The 19273-nt window shown below is 37.6% G+C and overlaps 1 protein-coding gene across 3 annotated transcripts in view; it reads right to left on the bottom strand.

The window, feature by feature from the left end:
- Positions 1 to 19273, bottom strand: part of cnih3 (cornichon family AMPA receptor auxiliary protein 3) — a 140358-nt gene that overhangs the window by 12223 nt on the left and 108862 nt on the right. The window contains exons 4-6 of one of the 3 annotated variants that reach the window (XM_017437638.3): positions 16127 to 16239; positions 8557 to 8700; positions 7847 to 7902 (exon numbers count right to left, since the gene is read on the bottom strand). In XM_017437638.3, coding sequence (XP_017293127.1) covers positions 7872 to 7902; positions 8557 to 8700; positions 16127 to 16239 — 288 coding nt within the window. In that variant the 3' untranslated portion in view covers positions 7847 to 7871. Of the gene's footprint in view, positions 1 to 7846; positions 7903 to 8556; positions 8704 to 16126; positions 16240 to 19273 lie in introns of all 3 variants that reach the window. The other 2 variants (XM_017437637.3, XM_017437639.3) reach the window with 2 other exon arrangements.

Here is a 19273-nt window from a genome sequence, read left to right as displayed (position 1 = left end):
CTTGTAAGAGTCGTTTTCTGACGGTTTCCACTGCTTCTGATGTAGGTATGCAAGTGAAAAGAGAAGTAACATCAAATGATACCAGAGTTTCTCCTGGAGCTAGCTTCAAATGTTGAATTTTGTTGGCAAAGTCAACAGAGTTCTTTATGTGATTTCTGAATTGAGAAAGCTCCTCGGATGAGAAGCGAAACATCTTCAACTACAGAATAGAAGTCCAGTTGTTTTTGTTTTTTAACTTTTTTGAATTTACTATGGCCTGGATGACTGAGAATCTACACCACCCTATAGACATGTATTATAAAACTAGACCAAATGACCAAGTTACTTTAAAGGGGGTGGATATTTAAGCAGTCACCTATTTTACATTACATATTTTTATTTAATTGTTATTATCCTGTAGAAATTTGATTTCACTTTAATATTGAATTTTTTAAAATACTTTTCATAGGCATTGTATATAAGAGGTTTTTAGGACCTCCAACATCAGTTTTAGTCTTGCTGTGGAGGAGGAAACACCATGAGTAGTTTCGTACCCAGCAAACTCAATGCTGCAATATGAATAATTAAGCTGTAATATATGGTACTACTTCAGTGTCAACAAGCCATCCTCCTAGCTCAGATAGCAGTGGTCCTGCTGGGGAGACGGAGAAGACAGATAAAGGAGATCTGGGACTATTTGTGTCATACAAGTAAAAGGTGTTTTCATTGCAGAACATTGTCCATGTCTACCATTCTTCCTTTCTTGAACAGCCAGACCGATTATTAAAGAACCAGTGTCTAAAAGACAAAAGAACAATGGCAGAGTGTGGTGTGATATTTTTTAGCATGTGGACAAGAGTGGACTTGTTGTTGTAGCTGCATAGAGAGAGAGAGAGTGTGATTCTGTTGGTTGTAGCGAGAGCAGCGATGGAACATGATGAGCACACTTCTAATGGCATTGCAGTAATTTACTTGAAGTGCTGCCAGTGGTGAGTGGGATGGTGTTGTAGCCTTGGCGTGAGGCCCGCGTGCCAATCTTGCTTCAAACTTTTGATGACCAAACCACATCGGTACTCATGGGCTCTACATTATGAATACATTGCTGCCAAGATAAATCACTGCAATCTCACTGTCATAGGCGTAAATCCCGGGGGTTGGGGGGGTCCGGACCCCCCCCAATCTTGGGGAAGTGTGGATTTGTCCCCCCCCAATAATTTACTGAAGGAAACTGTGTATTCAAACATTATAAGTATAAAAAGGCAAAAAAAAAGGAGAGAAATCCGCCAATAATCTAAGAAAAACAAAGGAATTTTTTGCCATACCCCCCCCCCCCTTCCCTGTTGGAAAATGGTTTAGTCCAATGTGTAGGAGGAGCAACAGCAGTGCCGGTAACAGGCTCTGGCTGAGCCGCTTGAGGTGGGAAGCGAACTGTGTGTCACTCACTGCGGCACGAAGTACTAACTTCGGTTAAGTCATAATAAACTAGCTATGAAGCTATTTTTTATTTACTTGGTATAACAGGGCTATCTTAACTTCTCTGAGTCCAGCACGTCCAAGTCACATGACCGATTTAAAATGCTCTAGTGGGAAAGATCCGCCCTCTTAGAGACTTTGTTTGAACTCTTCAGATTTGACGGACGCGCCGGCGCGTCCAAGTCACATGACCGATTTAAAACGCTCTAGCCTTTTTTGTGATATTTATCGTGTTTGGATTTTATAGTTAGGGTGTAGTGTGGTGTGTTTAGTGTTAAATTTATTCAGTTTTTATTCAATTTAGTTTTTAATTTATTCAGTCAAAAAAATTTTGACTGAATAAATTTTTGAATGTAGAGCTCCAGCTTCTGTTGGAGGTTCAGACCCAGAGATGATGGAAGGAGAAGCTCAGAGGCAGAGATGGAGATAAAAATATTAATAATAATAATAAAAAGAGTCTTGGACAGACAGTGAGGACTTTGTTGATGAACTAGGTTATCCATTATTTTTTAGAAAAGGATTACTGGAAACAGAATCACGTTTTGTCTGTCTCCCTTCCAGCCAAAAATAATAACAAGAGACAGATTCAGATCCATATTTTGGAAGCATATTTTGAGCATGCATCAGGATATATTTTATAACATTTACCTGAATGATCCTGCATGAACAGGACATAGAAAATAACCAAAATTAAGAATGTGATGTGCCCCTCTGCCTTGTTTTGGACAGAAACTGTTTATATGAGTAGCCCAAAGGATTTATGGCAATTTTTAGAGCTCCTGATTGTTTTGTCTAAAAAACGCCTAAGAAATTGTCAACATTTGTTTGCTCAATTTGTTCACATGTTTATGAATATTACTGATTATATTTGCATTCTAAGTTGTAAAAACATTTCATTAAGTATGTTTGTGGTTTTTACAGTAAAAAAACTAAGAATTTTCCACTCAGATTTTGTTTTTTGTGTGATTTTAGGTCTGTTGTGTAATACAGTAGGTCAGAAATATTACTTGAAATTCACACTTGGGAGGTTGTGCTGAAAAAATTAACTCCAAAAATGGCAGCATACATATTTCACTTATAGGGTGAAATATGTAGGAAATTTAAAATAGTGCAAAAATGTCCAGTTTCCCCCTAGACCCCAGAGGGTTAATAGCTAATTTTGATTTGCCTGGTGTAACACAGCAGTTTATCAGATTCCAGCATTTTAAGTGCCTTAATTCATAAAAAAATTACTGACACTATTGTACTGATTAATATTACTATTAAGACTACTAAACACATGCCGTTTAAATCAATATTATTACTAATTATTCTGTATAGTATATGCATGCAGTTCGGATAAGCTTCCCTCTGTACATTTTGCATTACATTTTACTGTAACTTTGCCGACCCCCCCAAAATTTTCTTGTTTATTGTCTCCTCCCCCCCCTCAATAATGAGATAGGATTTACGCCCTTGCTCACTGTGGAACGTTTGTAAATGCCAAAACCATAATGGACCCATCATGTGTAATGGAGATCAACTTTGTTCAAAATGCACCACTAAAGACCTCACCAAGATCCTGCAAAGACCATCTATGTTGTCGCTGATTTTGTCCGTCCTAGAGGGGTCTTCATCCAGTATAAAGGGGACCTTATAATGAGCTATTGTCCCATTATTAGAATTTTCAACAGAGTGCAGCACAGCGTTGTAACCAGACTAGTCTGGCTTTGCAAGTGCTAAATTTGCCACTGAACAATATCCAGCATCCACAGTAAAATATATTAAAATTGAATAAAAGGTCTTAACACTGATTTGTTTTATTTCATTAAATTTTGTTCAAATCATTGAAATAAAACATACTTTTTAACCATGTTTTTTCATCAACTTACCCTGTTGAAGCAAAACAACATGCTTTATAAATAAATAACATAAGGCTATTATTTCATATTTAGCTTTGTGTCTCCTAAAATTACATTTTTGTGCCATTAGTCACTGCATGATAGTTAGACTTGTGACTCCACTTTCTTTTTTTTTCATTTCTAAAAGTTTTATTTCCACAATGGTGTGATTAGCTGATTGGCATAGTGTTGAAAAGTTGCTGACACAAAGAAATCTTCCTGTATCTGAGAAAAACAGTTGGACCACAGATTATAAAATGAGGCACCTGCCTAAAAACATTTTTGAGCCAGTGATGACCCTGTCTGTACCCCAACCCCAGTGATTCCCAACCCTGGTTCTCAAAGGTCACTATCCTGCATGTTTTAGTTGTTTCCTTGCTTTGACACACTTGATTTAAATGAGCGAGTGATTAACAGGCTTTTTTCAGAACTTGAAGACCTGCTGAAGAGTAGGGAAACAATGGAAATATGCAGAATAGTGTTCCTCAAGGACCAGGATTGGGAACCATTGGTCTAACCTATAATCAAGCCGCTGTGTGAACCAAACTAACAAACCAATGACAGAGCCAGAGCTGGGGGGTCATGCTTTTAATGACCTTTGAAAAGAAATAGAAAAAGAATTGCAGCATACAACTAAATGTGCTGCTATTCTTTTATCTACACATTTGTCCCTTTATATCCACTGTTTTATCTAAACCTGTTTTCACTGAGGCATACAGACATGGATAAATTTGTTGGTACCCTTCCACATTAACTAAAAAAAACAACTGATGTGACTGGCCAAAAAGCCCTCAGCTTTGTCTCATCTGAAACTTTAGTTCTTGTCAACATGCATTTCCATGAATTCCTGTTTGGCTTTTTGAATGTCATGCTATAGGAGCAAAAGACAAAAGGGTTAATCCTGAACTGTACATCACACAGCAAGTTGCATCTACAAACATGCATTGGACTGCACAAACACAGAAATCTTATTTTCATGTTGCAACGAGGGAAGGAATTTGCAGCTGGAGAGCAGCACATTCCACGCAGCATCCCTGTGACAAAAAGGATAGGAAGAGAAAAGGAGGGTGAGAGGTTGGTGGGTGGAGGTCACACTTCGAGAGGGACTCCATTAGTCAGGCAGATCATTATTATCTGGGAGGAGGTGCATCTGAGGCGGGAGAGACAGCACAGAGCTCACCTGAGTGGAGTTGGGGCTGAGCAGAACAGAAGCTGCCCAGGCATGAGCATACTACCAAGAAAGTTGTTTGTTTATTTGTTTGAAAGGTTGCTAAAACTAAGTGAGTGCTGGTTAATTCATACTTTTGCCACTTTATATCCTTGCTTTACACTTAGCAGTTGCTATTTCATATTGTGTTTACCATTACAAACCCATGTATTACTGTTGGTCCACAGTTCAGGTTAGAGGTGAGAAGTTAACGTTTTGTCAGGTTTTATCTTTTTCTCTTGATGTTCGATAGCTGCTCAAGGTTTGATATGAAGCTGAACCGAGAGCACAATCAACTCGCTTGTTAGGTGATAGGGCTAGGGATCTGGCATCAGCCTACCCTCAAACTATATAACCTATTAATAATAACACTCCAGTAAGTTAAATCAAACCTGGGACAGCTGACAAGGCAAGTATGAAGTATGAAGTAACTCGTGGTAGGTATTATTTTAAACTTATGAAAATATGAGTGCAGAGTGACCAAAATTTCAAAGGTACAAAACAGTAAAAAGTAAAAAAAATAACCTGGTGTCTCCTTGAGTTTCATACAAAATGAAATTTAGATTGACATGGAAAATATGACCTGATTGTCAGCGGTTCTGCTCTGTAGAGCCCGAACTGATAAAATTACAAGCTCCATTGTAAATATCATCATCTGCACCATAAAAGTTCTGTCAAGCAGGAAAGATTCATCTGGGTGTGGAGGTGGGTAATCAGGTAGAGCCCTGAGTACTTCTCTATATGTGAAGGTGTGCACAACTATGTCCAGAATATAGGGTTTGGTGTCAGTCAGGGCGCATTTGTGTGCCAGTGAGATATTTCATAAAGATGCAAAGGATCTCTGGGTGGAGGCAAGTTAGGTTTTGGAATCAACTGTCAAAAAAAGGGGTTAAGAAAATAGACACAAGCCCCACAGAGCAGGTTTCCGGTTGCTTCACTTCAAGTTCAATCACATTCTTCTATTTTTTTTTTATCCTGATCAACACTAAGGCTACAGACAAGTCCATTTCTCAAAATGATCATTTACTTTTTTCATACTTATTAGAAAAACTTTTTCTTTAGGTTTGATGTGATTTTGACAGTTTGGATCAGCATGTAAAAGATAACATTTTATTGCTATAGTGTTTTAGGTATGTTAGAACAGCTTTGAATCGTGTTGTATAACAGTAACTGAAAGGACAGTTCTGGTGTTGTAGGCAAAAATAATAATATGTTGACTCTTCCTACCACTGTAGCAGAAACAGCTATAAAAACCACGGTGATGAAAAATACATTTTTTTGAAAAACTGGTCCAAACCTGTTAATCTTCATTTCAAAAGTTTTCTCTAGTAGAATAAATCATAAACAAGGTGGCAGCTGCCAAGGTGGGTACGATATAGACAATAAAATAGTTTGCATGTCCAAGAATGAAGTTTTGCAAGCCGTTCATACAAAAATAGTCTGTGATTTAAAAAAAAAAACTGGCTGTTCAAAACCTGGCCACATGGCTTTCTGGATGTTTGATTACAAACACTCAGATCTCAGTGAGACTGCAACAGAAAATTAGCTTTTTTCCTAGTAATTTTGAGTCGTCAAACCCCTAACCCTAACCCCTCAGTTACAGCTTAGTGAAATGCTACCTTTAGCGTACAGTCTTGTATTACAAGCCCAAACACATGTAACATTGAATATCGTTTTGTGAGAAAATACAGAACACTGAAGAAAACAATTAATAATGGCCTTTGTTAATCACTAGGAAATACTGCTTTATAACTGATGTAGTTTAACAGCTGAACCTAATAATATGAAAGCAAACTGTCATTCATAAATCTCCAGTGTTGATAAATTTGCAATTTTAATTTCAAAATTACATTTGACCATGATTTTACAGAAACTGATCATCAAAGTTTAATGGTCAAAGAACATGACTGTAAAAATCACACCATGTCAAGAATATGGTGAAAAAGAATCTATAAAGTTATACTGTATTGAACCTGGTGGAACCAGAGCACGATGAGATGGAGTGAGATGGAGAAGCAAGATGATTTCAGGTCAAGCTGAAAGCTCAGTTCATGTGTCGACACTGGGTTCCATGACATAAATACTGAACAGGATGGGCTTTTGCGCTGTTAAACTTCAACAATAACTTGCCAACTTTGACAATAACATGACTGTTTAACCTGCAGTTTTATATTGGTCTACAAACCACGATATTTTGCTATGTGCTGATGGTAAGGCCTGACATTGCAAACATAATAATTAATACAATATTTTTTTTACTGCCATGCATAATTTAGCACCCACAAGGATGATGTAAATGTTTAAAAAATTATCTTAATTGATGAAAATGAATGTAATACAAATGAGCTTGACACATTAGCTCTTTTTTGATATTTTTCTCTAAACCTATACTACCATACCATGCCAGGAGGGAGCGCTAACTCTCATTATCTTTGTGATATCAAAAATAAAATATACTTTACCAAGTATTTAATTATAATAAGGCATTTTTTTTCTAGACATCAAACTAAACATATGAAGTGGTGTCATCAATTTAATATTGCTAGCAAAATTCACCACACAGGCTAGTGTTTGCTGGAGTCATGTTTTCAAACTTTAAACATTTTTTTTTAAATCTCTAGATTCTACCATTTAAGTCATGTCAAAGTCCCACCCCGACACACACAATTCTTTTTTCCTAAAATGTAGCAATTACAATATGCAGGGGTGCCTAATTCTTTTTTTTTCCTCAATAAAATGGGGGTGTAAAATAATAAATATATACAAATTTAATAAATTGCAACTAAACTACAAACAGTATTAACAAAGTCTGATAATGCAATAGTGCCTATGAAAGTGTGCAACTGTTTGGTATAGTGAAATACACAGAGCACCTGAAATCAAAAACCCTAAATTCAAACCCTGGTACCATTGGTACTACTTTTTTGTAACCACTTTGGCTAAATGCAAACTTTTCATTATAGGTCAAATTTAGCTCGATGAAGGGACAACCATATGTTGACATATTTTGGAGAAATTTTAAACTGCATTCATTTTAAAGAATAATATGACAATGTTTACTGCCATGTTTTGTTTTGTCAACAAATAATCCTTGTCTGAGCCACTAAAAACAAATTTTAAGAACTATTACAATTTTTTGCCAGGTCACCTAAATAATTCTAAATTTTATACAATCACAACACCCTTTTATGGCAAAATCCTAAATAAGGGTCACCAGTTTTTTGACCAGTCAAACACTGTTAATAATGTTATTCTGCTTAAATTTATTATCACATAATAAAATCAGCAAAAAATATGAGGATTGTACCTTTAAGTGTTTCCACTGATAAGACCTAATAGAGGGATATTTCCAGGTTCCACACACTGCAGCACCCATATGACACATGGAACAGGAACCCAGAGTGATTAATAAGAGCATTGTTAGACATGAACAGGAAAACTGTGAACATTATTATCACATAAGCGTGGACGATTTTAGTAGAAACATTAGTACACTTATCTTATTTAGCATTAATAATACAGCATATTATTCATCTTTTGCATAAAACATAGAATCAAGAACAATTTAACAAATACTGTATGTAGCAAAGTTGACTTCACTTTAAAGTGGTGCTTGTCAATGAAGTAAAGAATCAAATTCTCATCGCATCACATGGATTAGAAGAAGTAGGCCAATGAGTACCCTATGACTACCCTGAATAAATATGTAGTACATTGATGAACTAGCATGCAAATGCCAGAGAAATGGTTACTTTATTCAGTGATTTGCACACACTTTGCTTCAAAGCTGAGGAATCAAACCAAAGTCGATTAACAGTGTTGTTGTAAAAGCCAGACCATTCTTTTCAAAACTGGAAATATGCAACAATTTTCCAACATGAATTTAGTATTTTTGGTTAAGTATGAATATATATATATATATATATATATATATATATATATATATATATATATACTCTAGTGCTAGTCTATCTGCTGTGGTGTTTTTACAGGTGACATCACCTGATCTTTGCTCACCAGTAGAGATAGTAGAAGAAGGACAGGACAAAGAAGGACAGCTTGCACCAGGCCTCCTTCTGGCAGAACTTGAGCGTGTCACCATTCATCACGGATGCTGGGTCGTAGAGCAGCTCCTTAGTATCCGTTGGGGAATGGAAGTACCTGCCACAGAGGGCAAAAACCACACCCCGGGTAGTTGACCCGTTCCAGACCACAAGGAAAGGAGAGGGGAAGTAGGCGGGAGAGATGATGGGAGAAAATGTAAAAGGCAATGGAATGGAAGAACTGGCATAATGAATCTGATGTAACGTGAATCATGCGGGAGACTCTGATGAAAGGGTGGAAGTGGAAAGTAATGTTTAAAATCATGTCTAAACAGTGATGGTGCATGGTTTAGGAGTCAGTGTATAACTGGCAGGTAAAACTCTAGATTATAAAATATTTAGAAGTCAGATGTATGACAAAAGTATGAAATTTTGATTAACCCTTCCTTATCTGCTCTATCTTGGGCTAAAAGTGTTGTGTTGCATAACTCAACTGGTTCTCAAACTGTTATACAAATGCCACTGATGATATTCAGGATCCCTCTAGTGGTACTCAGAAGAAATTTTGGTATGAACGATTTAAAAGTTAAACAACAAGCTAATTAACCTTCATAAACTGAAGTGTGATGGAATTCTAAAATGTAGAGATAGCCCAATGAATTAGTGGTTAAAGCAAATTATTATCTTGGCTCTAAATGGAAACAAGTCAAAAAAGTGCTATGGAGAATATTTCCAGAACCCCTGTGGAAATTGAAGTGGACAGTGGTTAACCAATCTCTTAGTGGGTTTTAACGCAGGACCTGTGAAGTCGCTATAGGACCTGCTAGCAACAAAAGGTGCAAAACAGCAAGGACATTTTATTCAGTGTATCTTTAGTATGTTTTCAGTTGTGTGCCAGAAGAGCTAAAACTGCATGTATGTGGTGCTTTTCTCAGCAATTAATGTATGCAAGCATCACATGTGAAACTGTAGGCTTAGTAAGTTTGGTTTTTAAGTATATTGTAGTCAAGTAGATTAGTCAGTTTGCTTGTTTATATTGTACATGAATAGAAGTCTATACTACTGGTTTTTAATAATGTGCTAAATGATTTACATAGCAGTGCCTAAATCTAAGCTAATCAGCTCAGGATGATAAAACAGACTGAATATAATTTTCTTAATAATAAAGAGCTATAATCTATAGTTTAAGACAACAGTAACTTTGAGACATATTTATCTTTTGAACCTACCTATATTTGCATTGGTTGTTCTAAAAAATGACTAGGGATAATACAAATTGGCTCCCTAGAGGCATCTTAAAACTACCCCTAACAGCTGTCTTTTTTGTGACACAAATGATCACCAGCTCTTAAAATATAATATCCAGTTAGTTTTTCTCTGGGTGAAATCATGAACATATATAATGTCTGAATGTTCACTGGTGGCATAAAAGTTACTAGGCTTTTTCATAAAGCATCTCAAGCAAGGACTTTGACAACTTTTGGCTGCCTCAATGTGATTTCTATATGAACCAAAGTAGCAAGGATGGTTGAAGCCAACCCACCCCGATTCTCTTTTGTGCCATGAAGTGAGGTAGTAACAGAGCCGAAATGGTCAACGTGTGAAAAGGTAAGCCAAACTTTGTGGCTAAATAATGTGATGAGGTGATGATTAATGGTCTTTCCAACAACAAACAAATTTATTACAAAGGGAAGATAAATAATGACACACAGCAACTTTGAATTTAGTTTAAGCCCCCATAAGGGAGCGCGCACAGGTGTGAGCGGTATTAAAGCGCGCCTTCTCTGCGCTCTGGAGCAGTGGCAGCTGGCCAATAGAGGGCACAAGGTCACTGCCCCACCACTCACTTTACCTTGAATAAGAAGTAAAAAAATTAAATAAAATAAAATAATAAAATAAAAAAATTTCAAAATATATGTGTAAGATAAATATTTGTGTAAGATAAATATTTTATAGATAATGATGAGTAAAGTTGTTTAGTTCTTCGACGTTGTCTGATTGGTGACGTATTTCCGTCCCGGGGCACAAAAATCTTTGTCCATAGACTCCCGTTAAAAGTTGTACATGCGCAGTAGCTCCTCTTCAGTACCTTTGGACCGTTCTGGGCGCACCTCTCCTGCGCCCAGAGCTGAATGCAGCTGTGTTTAGATTTCACCGCCTCCCGCCGCCGGAGCGTGGGACTCCCGCCACGGGCTGACATCACATCTGTCTGTCATAAAGTTCGCCTGATTGAAAAGTCGAGCCGCGGGTGAGCTGCTTTTTATTCAAAGACAACAATAAGTTCATTACGTGACTAAGTTACATAAACAAGGTAATAAATAAGTTCATAGTTAATAATTAGTTTAGGAAAATCTATGCTAAAAACTGTTAAAATGTTTGGTTTTGAATTCTAATCGGAGTGAGACATCTGATCTTCATTATATTGTACAGTAAAGTTTTGAAAAATAAGGGAGAAAACAGGTCTTATAAACGCTAAATGTGTCCTACAGGCTTGTGCCTTGGGAGACCTCCGTCTTTGTAAGTATTGGTGTTCAGGAAGCACTTGTGCATATGTGCATTTATAAGTTCATTATAACGTTGCTTTTGTTGTTTTGATTCATGTAAATACACTGGTGTGATACCTTAGTATATGTTTTGGTATATGTCTATTTTGGACTTATAGCAACCCCCTGGAGAAAACTCCACCAGCCGCCACTGCTCTGGGGCTTTGGAAAGGGAAACAATAAATAGTCATTACTGATTGTATTGCTTTCAACTAAGCTAGCAACGTGCCTTAACTCTTCTGCAGCTGTCTGAGACTCTGCTATGAGTTCACTTCCTCTCAAATGAGGCGTTCTCCTGAAACAGCCAAAAGCGCAGGCACGAACAATCAATCTGCACATAGATCCTGCTCCTCCTCATTTGCATATTGGGGCAGAAATGCACTAGGTAAAGTAAAAAGATGAGACGAGGAAATGTCAAAAGAACAAACGCTTGTATAAGGAAAAAGCAAAACAAAATATAAACATTACTTGATGAAAACGTATGTGTAAGGAAAAGGAAAAGCAAAATATAAAGATGGACAACTTTTACCAAATGGCTTTTATATTGTATGTGGATGATTTTGTACAGTGCCCTGAGATGACTTTAGTTGTGAATTGGTGCTGTGGATAAAATAGCACAAAGTATGCAGAAGTAGTTTGAGTCTAAAAGTATACTGAAAAAAAATTATATTAATATTAATTAATTAGTATTAATAATATTAATACTGTGAATGTTGACTCAGCACAGAATAAAATAAACAGCCCTGTTGACTTTGGTGTTTTACTTGACACTAGATTACGGTCAATACTTGGGATTAAATTGAATTTCAGACTTGACTTTAAATATCATCACAAATAAAAATGTTAGAAATCAGAAAGTCGATTACAAAGTGGTTTCAATACTGTCCTGAGTTCAGGAAAAAAACTGACACACTCAATTGAACAGTGACTGCCGACAGGTTCACTTGTGTTCTGTCTCTTTATTTATAGCTTTGCATTAAATTAAAAAACAGAAACTTCTTACTATTATCCTCATAAAATATATAATAACTGCAGTTTTGATTTTAAGCGAAGGCAAACAAATTATGTGATGCATTTTTAAGTTTTTGCTGTAATATTGCGAAACTGGGGTATTTTTGCTTAAGGTTATCATACCATCAGAATCTCATCCCAGCTTATTGTGCCCTTGATCACACTGACAAACTTTCCAAAATCAGCTGCATCAGTAGAAACTTTTCTTGTCCACTCTCTAGAAACATCTTTAAACTCTGCACATAGACAAAGTGAAGGTAAACTTACACACACACAACCAGCTATCCTCCCGATCTCCCAATCACCTTGTCAAAGTTAAATATCTCACTCAGCAGTCAGGAGGTTTTTCTCTCCATCTCCTGCCTCCTGCTGTTCTCTCCCTGGTATTATACTCTCCTCTATCTCTGTCTTCCACTCTCCATTTTCCCTTGTCCTCTCATCTCCCAGCTGCTGCATCTGTAGCCGGTGGGCATCTGGCACAGTTTGCAGTTAATGAGACAGCAAGATGTTTTCCTCTCCTCTTCTCTAAGCCTTACCCTGCTGAGCACATGAGCTTAAATCAATCAGACTGCCAGGAGTCCACGTCTAACTCAATGACCAGCAGACAGGAGCAAAAGCTGAGACAACAGATAAAAAAGGAGCAATAAAAGAAGACTGAGCATCACTTACTAGTGACCTATTTTCAAAACTTCCTTTAGGAGACTCTAGAAGTGTTAGTTGCATTAATAATGCTTGCTTTAACCCTAAAATTGTTTCAGATAATCAGATGTCTTCAAAGTTTAAGTCGTAGGTGAATCGCAGGAAAGAGAAAGTTCACCCTCTTCTAACTTTTGAGTTTTATGTATCAGCCCATAATACAAAGGATCTGGTCTTTAGCAGGTTCTAAAATTATTCAAATCTAACCCCAATAGTATGAAAACACATCAAATTGCTTCATATCATTACTTTACTAAAATGAAGTGAAAATTAAATGTGTGTGAAAAGCCAGGTACACTCCATGATTCAGCAGTTTGTGAAACCTCGTATCACTGTAAAACCTCTGTAGTGTTTTTCTATTTTACATTATTAGTCTCTCACATTGTTGTTTCCAGATATTTGTTTCTGCTACCTCTCTTAAGCCAAAAGCAAACGGAATGCTGCAGCACGACATGACATTGGAACCAACAATTAACGCCACTTAAACATATAGGACTTGGCACGCTGAAGTGGCTGTAATAACACAGATCAGCTTTAAAATAAATTAGAACTTAGGCAAATATTTTTCTTTGTCTCCAAAGTTTTGACAAATAAAAATGTGTTTTATGAGGAAATCTGGGGTCCTAATTCTGTAAAATTTTCAACAGGAAAACCTAATCTCTCCGTGTCCAGTTTTAAATTTCTGATGTGAAACGGTGATACAACTAAACAAAAGAGGAACTGTTCATTAAAGCACAAAAAAATAGCTGCTATGGGAACCTGGATGTTCACACAAAAAGTGTTTAGGAGCATATAACAGTGCTGAGAAATATCACCGTACACCTGGCTTGGAGGCCAGCTGCAGCCAGAGTGGGAGTCATAACTAAAAATAATGAAGGTGTCATACGCCACCTGTGAGTTTTGCCTTTAAAGGTCCAGCCACAGCATCAGTCAGGTTCAGGTCTGGACATTGAATGGACCACTGCAAAACCTTGATTTTTTTTTTTCTTTTTCAGTTGTTCTGCAGTGTTTGGGATCATTGTCTTGATACTTCAAGAGCTAGTTACAGCCAAGCTTCAGCTGTCGAACAAATGGCCCCACGTTTGACTTTGGAATCCTTTTGTTATCCAGAGGAGTTCATGGTCGATTCAATCATTACAAGGAGCCCAAACCATCAACTCTCTGCTTCCATACTTGAAAGTTGCTATGACGTGTTTATGCTCATATGCTGTTTGATTTCATATGGCATTGTGCATTATGAGAAAACATCTCTACTTTGGTCTCATCTGTTCAGATGAAACTTTTAAAACCTAAGACATGCTGTCATGTTCTTTCAGAGAGACGAGGCTATCTCCTGGTAACTCGTACAAATACATACTTGTTCAGTCTTTTTCTATTTGTCCTGTCATGAACTTTAACCTTTAACCTGCTAAGATGGAGTCTGCGATAGGGTTCATTTACCTTTTCTATTACCTTGGGGTGGATTTACTGGGACACCCACTCTTGGGAAGATTGACAGCTGTCTTAAATGTTCTTTACCTGTGAATAATCTTTCACTCTCTAGAACAACAGACTTCAAATTGTTTTGAAATGAACTTTAACCATTCCCAGACTGATGGGCACAACAGTTGCTTTTCTAAGGTCATTGCTGATGTCTTTCCAGCTTGCCATTGTGTTAACACACACGTGTATGCTTCAGAGCAGCAAACCAACAAAACATCTGCTTTTTTAAAAGGTGGTCATATTAATCAGCAACACCTAGATGATTCTTTCCCTCTTAAATCCTATGGAAGCAGCAAGAGTAGGTTTAGTTTTCACACAGTATTTCCAGTTTGGCTTCACTTTAGTTTAATAAATAATAACAAGGTTGTGTTTTCTACTTGTTTTACCTTATTTGCTTGTTGTATTTAACCTGTTTTAATTGAAGGTGTTCTTGAATGTTTTAAAAGATACCATGAATAAAGTGTATTATAATAAACTTCTAATGAGATTTTCCAAACTAAAGTTTAGTCTATTTTATCCAAAGTGAAACTATTTTTATCTTCTAATGATTTTGAACGGGTGATTCACACTTTTATTAGCTCCCGACTTGATTACTGCAATTCCCTGTATGTTGGTGTCAGCCAGGCTAGCCTCTCACGACTGCAGCTGGTTCAGATTGCTGCAGCTCGTCTCTTAACACGAACAAAAAAGCATGAACGTATCTCACCAGTTCTTGCTTCTCTTTACTGGCTCCCCGTTTGTTTTAGAATTGATTTTAAAGTTTTATTGTTGACTTATAAGGCCCTAAATGGGCAGGCACCTGTATATTTGTCTGATCTTCTGCAGCCTTGTGTACCCTCTAGATCACTTAGATCAAAAGTCCATTTGTATTTAGTTGTCCCAAAATCCAGGCTGGTCCACAGAGGTGATCGAGCATTTTCAGTTGTAGGTCTTAAACTGTGGAATCAGCTTAAAACACATTTACATTCACTGGCTTTTAATACATTGTGAGAATTGTAATGATATTGTATTTTGTATACTGTTTGTATTGAATGTTTATGTGTGCAGCATTTTGGCCAATGACAGTTGTTTTTAAATGTGCTATATAAATTTGATTTGATTTGATTCCAATAAATCTATCCTATGCAATGCATTTGAATAGGATGATTGGTTAAAAAGTACTGATAGGAATGGGTTGGAAGATATGTAGCAGTTAGGTCTAAGTGTCCAAGTGTTTTAAAGATGAAGGGACACTCCTTTCCCGGTTTCCTCATTAACTTTTACCACATCACACCACTAGATATTTGAGGTTTAAAGGTTGGTGGGGATGTCCATGAATGTACACACAACAGCAATAAAATGCTTCTGAATACCAAATTCTAAAAGACAGTCAAGAACTGCAATATACTGCATATTGGAAACTATTAATTTCTAAAATTATGGTTGATACATTGCCAGAAAATGTTAAAATTATAAATAGTTTACCTGGCATTTTGGATACAGAGAGCAGAAAGGCTCAATAACTTGTTATAGCAACCAGTCATTGGAGTTGGTAGCACATTGTATAGACTTGAGTATTTACGGCTGCATATTATGATACTGACTCCTATTAAACCTGTCTCATCTTTGCAGGAGAAAAATATGTTCAGTGTGTTTGTTCATTGCAAGTAACTGGTTTGGGTCTTTTGTGAATCAGAATTTAATACTAAGAAAAAACCGAATTTTTCCAGCTTTATCTTAACCCTAAATAAAATTATGTTAACAAAAAGAAAGTCTATATATAAAAACTCAGACATAGACATGTAAACACAAACATGTGAATTTATTATTTACCTCCAAGTGTTGTAGAAAAGCAAGGGAATGTTAAGGCCCACAGTCAGCCACTCCTGGGCACACAGGAACATTATGCAGAACAGGCCATGGATGGAGTACTCTGGCAGCACCAACTGAACGGCACAAACAGAATGAGCAGTGTTAGATAATTTACAAAGAAAAAAAATAGTTCAGTGTGACAGTTGTTTTAGATTGTTCTTTTCCCTTCTCACTACCTTATAGCGAGTTTGTGATGAGCGTAACCAATCTCTTAACAAAGACAAAGCATAGAAACATGGTGAAAAGCTTTGGGAAGCCTTCACCTCTCTGAGGTTCACATTTAGTTCTACCTATAACCTGGTCATTTAACAATCATTATCATCATCATCATCATCAGCTTCCTTTTGAAACAATTCATCATAACTCAAGTTTGGGACTCTGTTGAAAAAACACAAAAATGGCTATGATTCAGTCAATTGTTACACTGTAGATGAGGTTGACTTCATCCACCTTCAGTATTTCTACTGCTCGCAGCTTCAGGTGCACCTGTCTCCCTCTCATTCACACACATGAATTCTGTCTTGCTTCTGCTTGCTTTTATTCTTCAGAACATACATCCACTTGTCCAGGCTGGTCTCTTCCACCTGCTGTGCTTGCTCTCCACTTCCAAACACCATGCACTACTCTCAAGGTTTATTTATGGTCATCTTAGGTTAGAATGCTGTACAAACAATACTGGAGGAGTTGGTATGCAATCCTTAAAGCTAATCCTACACTCTACATAAATGTTTTGCTTATCAGGTTGAGCAAAAGTTGCTCACGTTATAAATCCCAATGAACATATGAAAAATCCAGTGTCCACAGAACTCTGCAGTAGTTTCTAAACTCTACAGTTAATACAATTCACAGAGTGATGTACTTCTCTCCTCATGTATATTTAACAAAATACAGGACGATGCATTATGTTGCCATTCTTGACTGCTTGGCCTTGAACATCATCGTGTATGCTGCCATAAAGAGGCAGCATTTTAGATGCATAATTCAGTTGGTTACACAGTCCCTAACAACAAAAGACTGCAGGAGAGCAGAACACTGCAAATGTGACAAAACCTGTCGCATTTAGAGGATGACAAAAGAAGGATAACACTTTTTCATCAACTTGCCATATGTTTAAGTTCTCATTAAAGCAGGAGCTACCAGGTCAGTTTATCGACCAATAACGCATTGATTATGTTTTATTCAATCATTGGATTACTTAATCTATTCACCTCTATTATTAGAACTTAACAGATGAAGCAGAATTTGTCATTACAGGGAACTCTTTCTCATAATATGTACACCAAATGAGAAGGAGAGACTGAATTTGTCTTTTAAAATGGTATTGCAATGATAATCTAAATCAAAATTTAGAATCAACACCGAACAACAATAGAATCACCACAATACAAAATAAACTAACACTAAGAATGTGGGGAGTAATAGTCTGGGGATTGACTGTTAAGTAATTAGAATGATAATTTAACAAAACAAAATAAAGTAATGGTCTAAAGTAAAATAGTGATTATTAGTTTATCTAAACCAAAAGCAATTCCTTGTACAGGAGGTTGACTCGGGATTTACCCATGCAAGAGACCATCTGATTTGATAATGTCTTAGTTTGGGAATTTTTATGAGGAAAATGAGATTCTTAAATTAACCAGGAAATATCAGGCTGGAAATGAACATTTTTTTTTTCATTTTGGTCACCTTAGATTAGACTTAAAACAAAACAAAAACAAGACCTCTCTCTCTTTTCACCCTGGGTCGAAGATGGCTTACTGGATCAGAACCTGTGTGGGACCAGTTGTCACTCCATCTTTTGGGGGACTTCAGAGGCTGACTAGACCTCTATAGAGCCACATAAGAAAGCAGGTTAAGGCTCAAAGCCCATTAAGGGGCAGTGGTCAGTGTTCATTCCAAGGTCACCTAAAATTGTGGTGATGTTTTGAAGATGGTCGGCAGGAGTCAGGCAATGTGCAAGCTGAAGCAGTTCTCTGAAAATGGTAAAACAAAAGGTAATTGAGAAATAAAAGTTACTTCTCAGCTTGGTAAATTTCTCTCTCACTGTTTTTACTCTTTCTTTCTCTGCTGGACTAAAAGCAAACAAACAAACCAAAAAACACTTAGCAAAAATGTTTTTTTACTTGGGTTACAAAAAGTAAACATTAGGGGGGTGTGGTGATCGGGGAGTTTACTTCCCGGGTGGCCGTGTCCTGCGACTCCTGTTGGTCGACTCGACGGTCCCTTCACACCTGCAGAGGATCAGCACTATCAGGGAAGCTGGGTACTTAAGGCCGTGGCTTGGATCAGACCAGCGCTGGAGCATTGTTTGCCTTGCGGTAACGTCTTGCAGCCTTCTCATTCTTCGAGAAAAACCTTTAAGAAAAGATTTAACTTATCTTCTTGTTCGTGCCTCCTCAGAGCAACCAGCTTTCCCGAGAACCTGGCTGATTTGGACACTGTGCCGCCGCCTAAGGACAATAATCTGAGTCTCTACCCTGTGCCTGTCTGCCAAACTGGTCCGGAGACACTGAGAGCAACTCTCCGACCCCGACCTCCTGGAACTCGCTCATCTGGAATCTACACCTGGAGCCCCCCGTTCACCTCACCTCCCTCCCACAAAGGACTCACCCTCACAAACTGTAAGCCCTGAGCCTATTACCTCCTCACTTATCTCTGAAAGGATTTTTTCCAGTCCACGAAAACTCACTATCCGTCTTCTCTTTCAGATCCGGTTCCCTGTAGTTACCCGCAGTGTAAATAAATCACTTGCAATTTTCTATTACCCGAGTCTGTCTGTTCCGTCGCTGTGCTGCTCTCATTAGGCCTAGCTATAGAGTCCTGACAGGGGGACACAAACAAACACAAACTGGGAACTAAAAAACACATGATTGACTACAATCTGGAGTCAAGGAGTAATCAGCAATTGACAAGGTATTTTCTGAGACTGCCTTGTGTCTCCAACTTTTAGGAAAATGCCCTGCGATATCAGGCATTTTAGCCCGCAACAATCACAAAAAATGCCCGCGAAATCCTGGAGGGACTGACAAATGGCGCCAAGTTTCGGTAGCACAACCGAAACTTGCACCTCCACCGCCTCCCCTTCCCCCAGCATCTCCCCCCCCCCCC

This window comes from Kryptolebias marmoratus, linkage group LG19 (assembly GCF_001649575.2).
Source record: "Kryptolebias marmoratus isolate JLee-2015 linkage group LG19, ASM164957v2, whole genome shotgun sequence".
NCBI classification, from domain to species: Eukaryota; Metazoa; Chordata; class Actinopteri; order Cyprinodontiformes; family Rivulidae; genus Kryptolebias; species Kryptolebias marmoratus.
The sequence above is the reverse complement of the archived record's forward strand: the minus strand, read 5'-3'. Positions and strand labels throughout refer to the sequence as shown.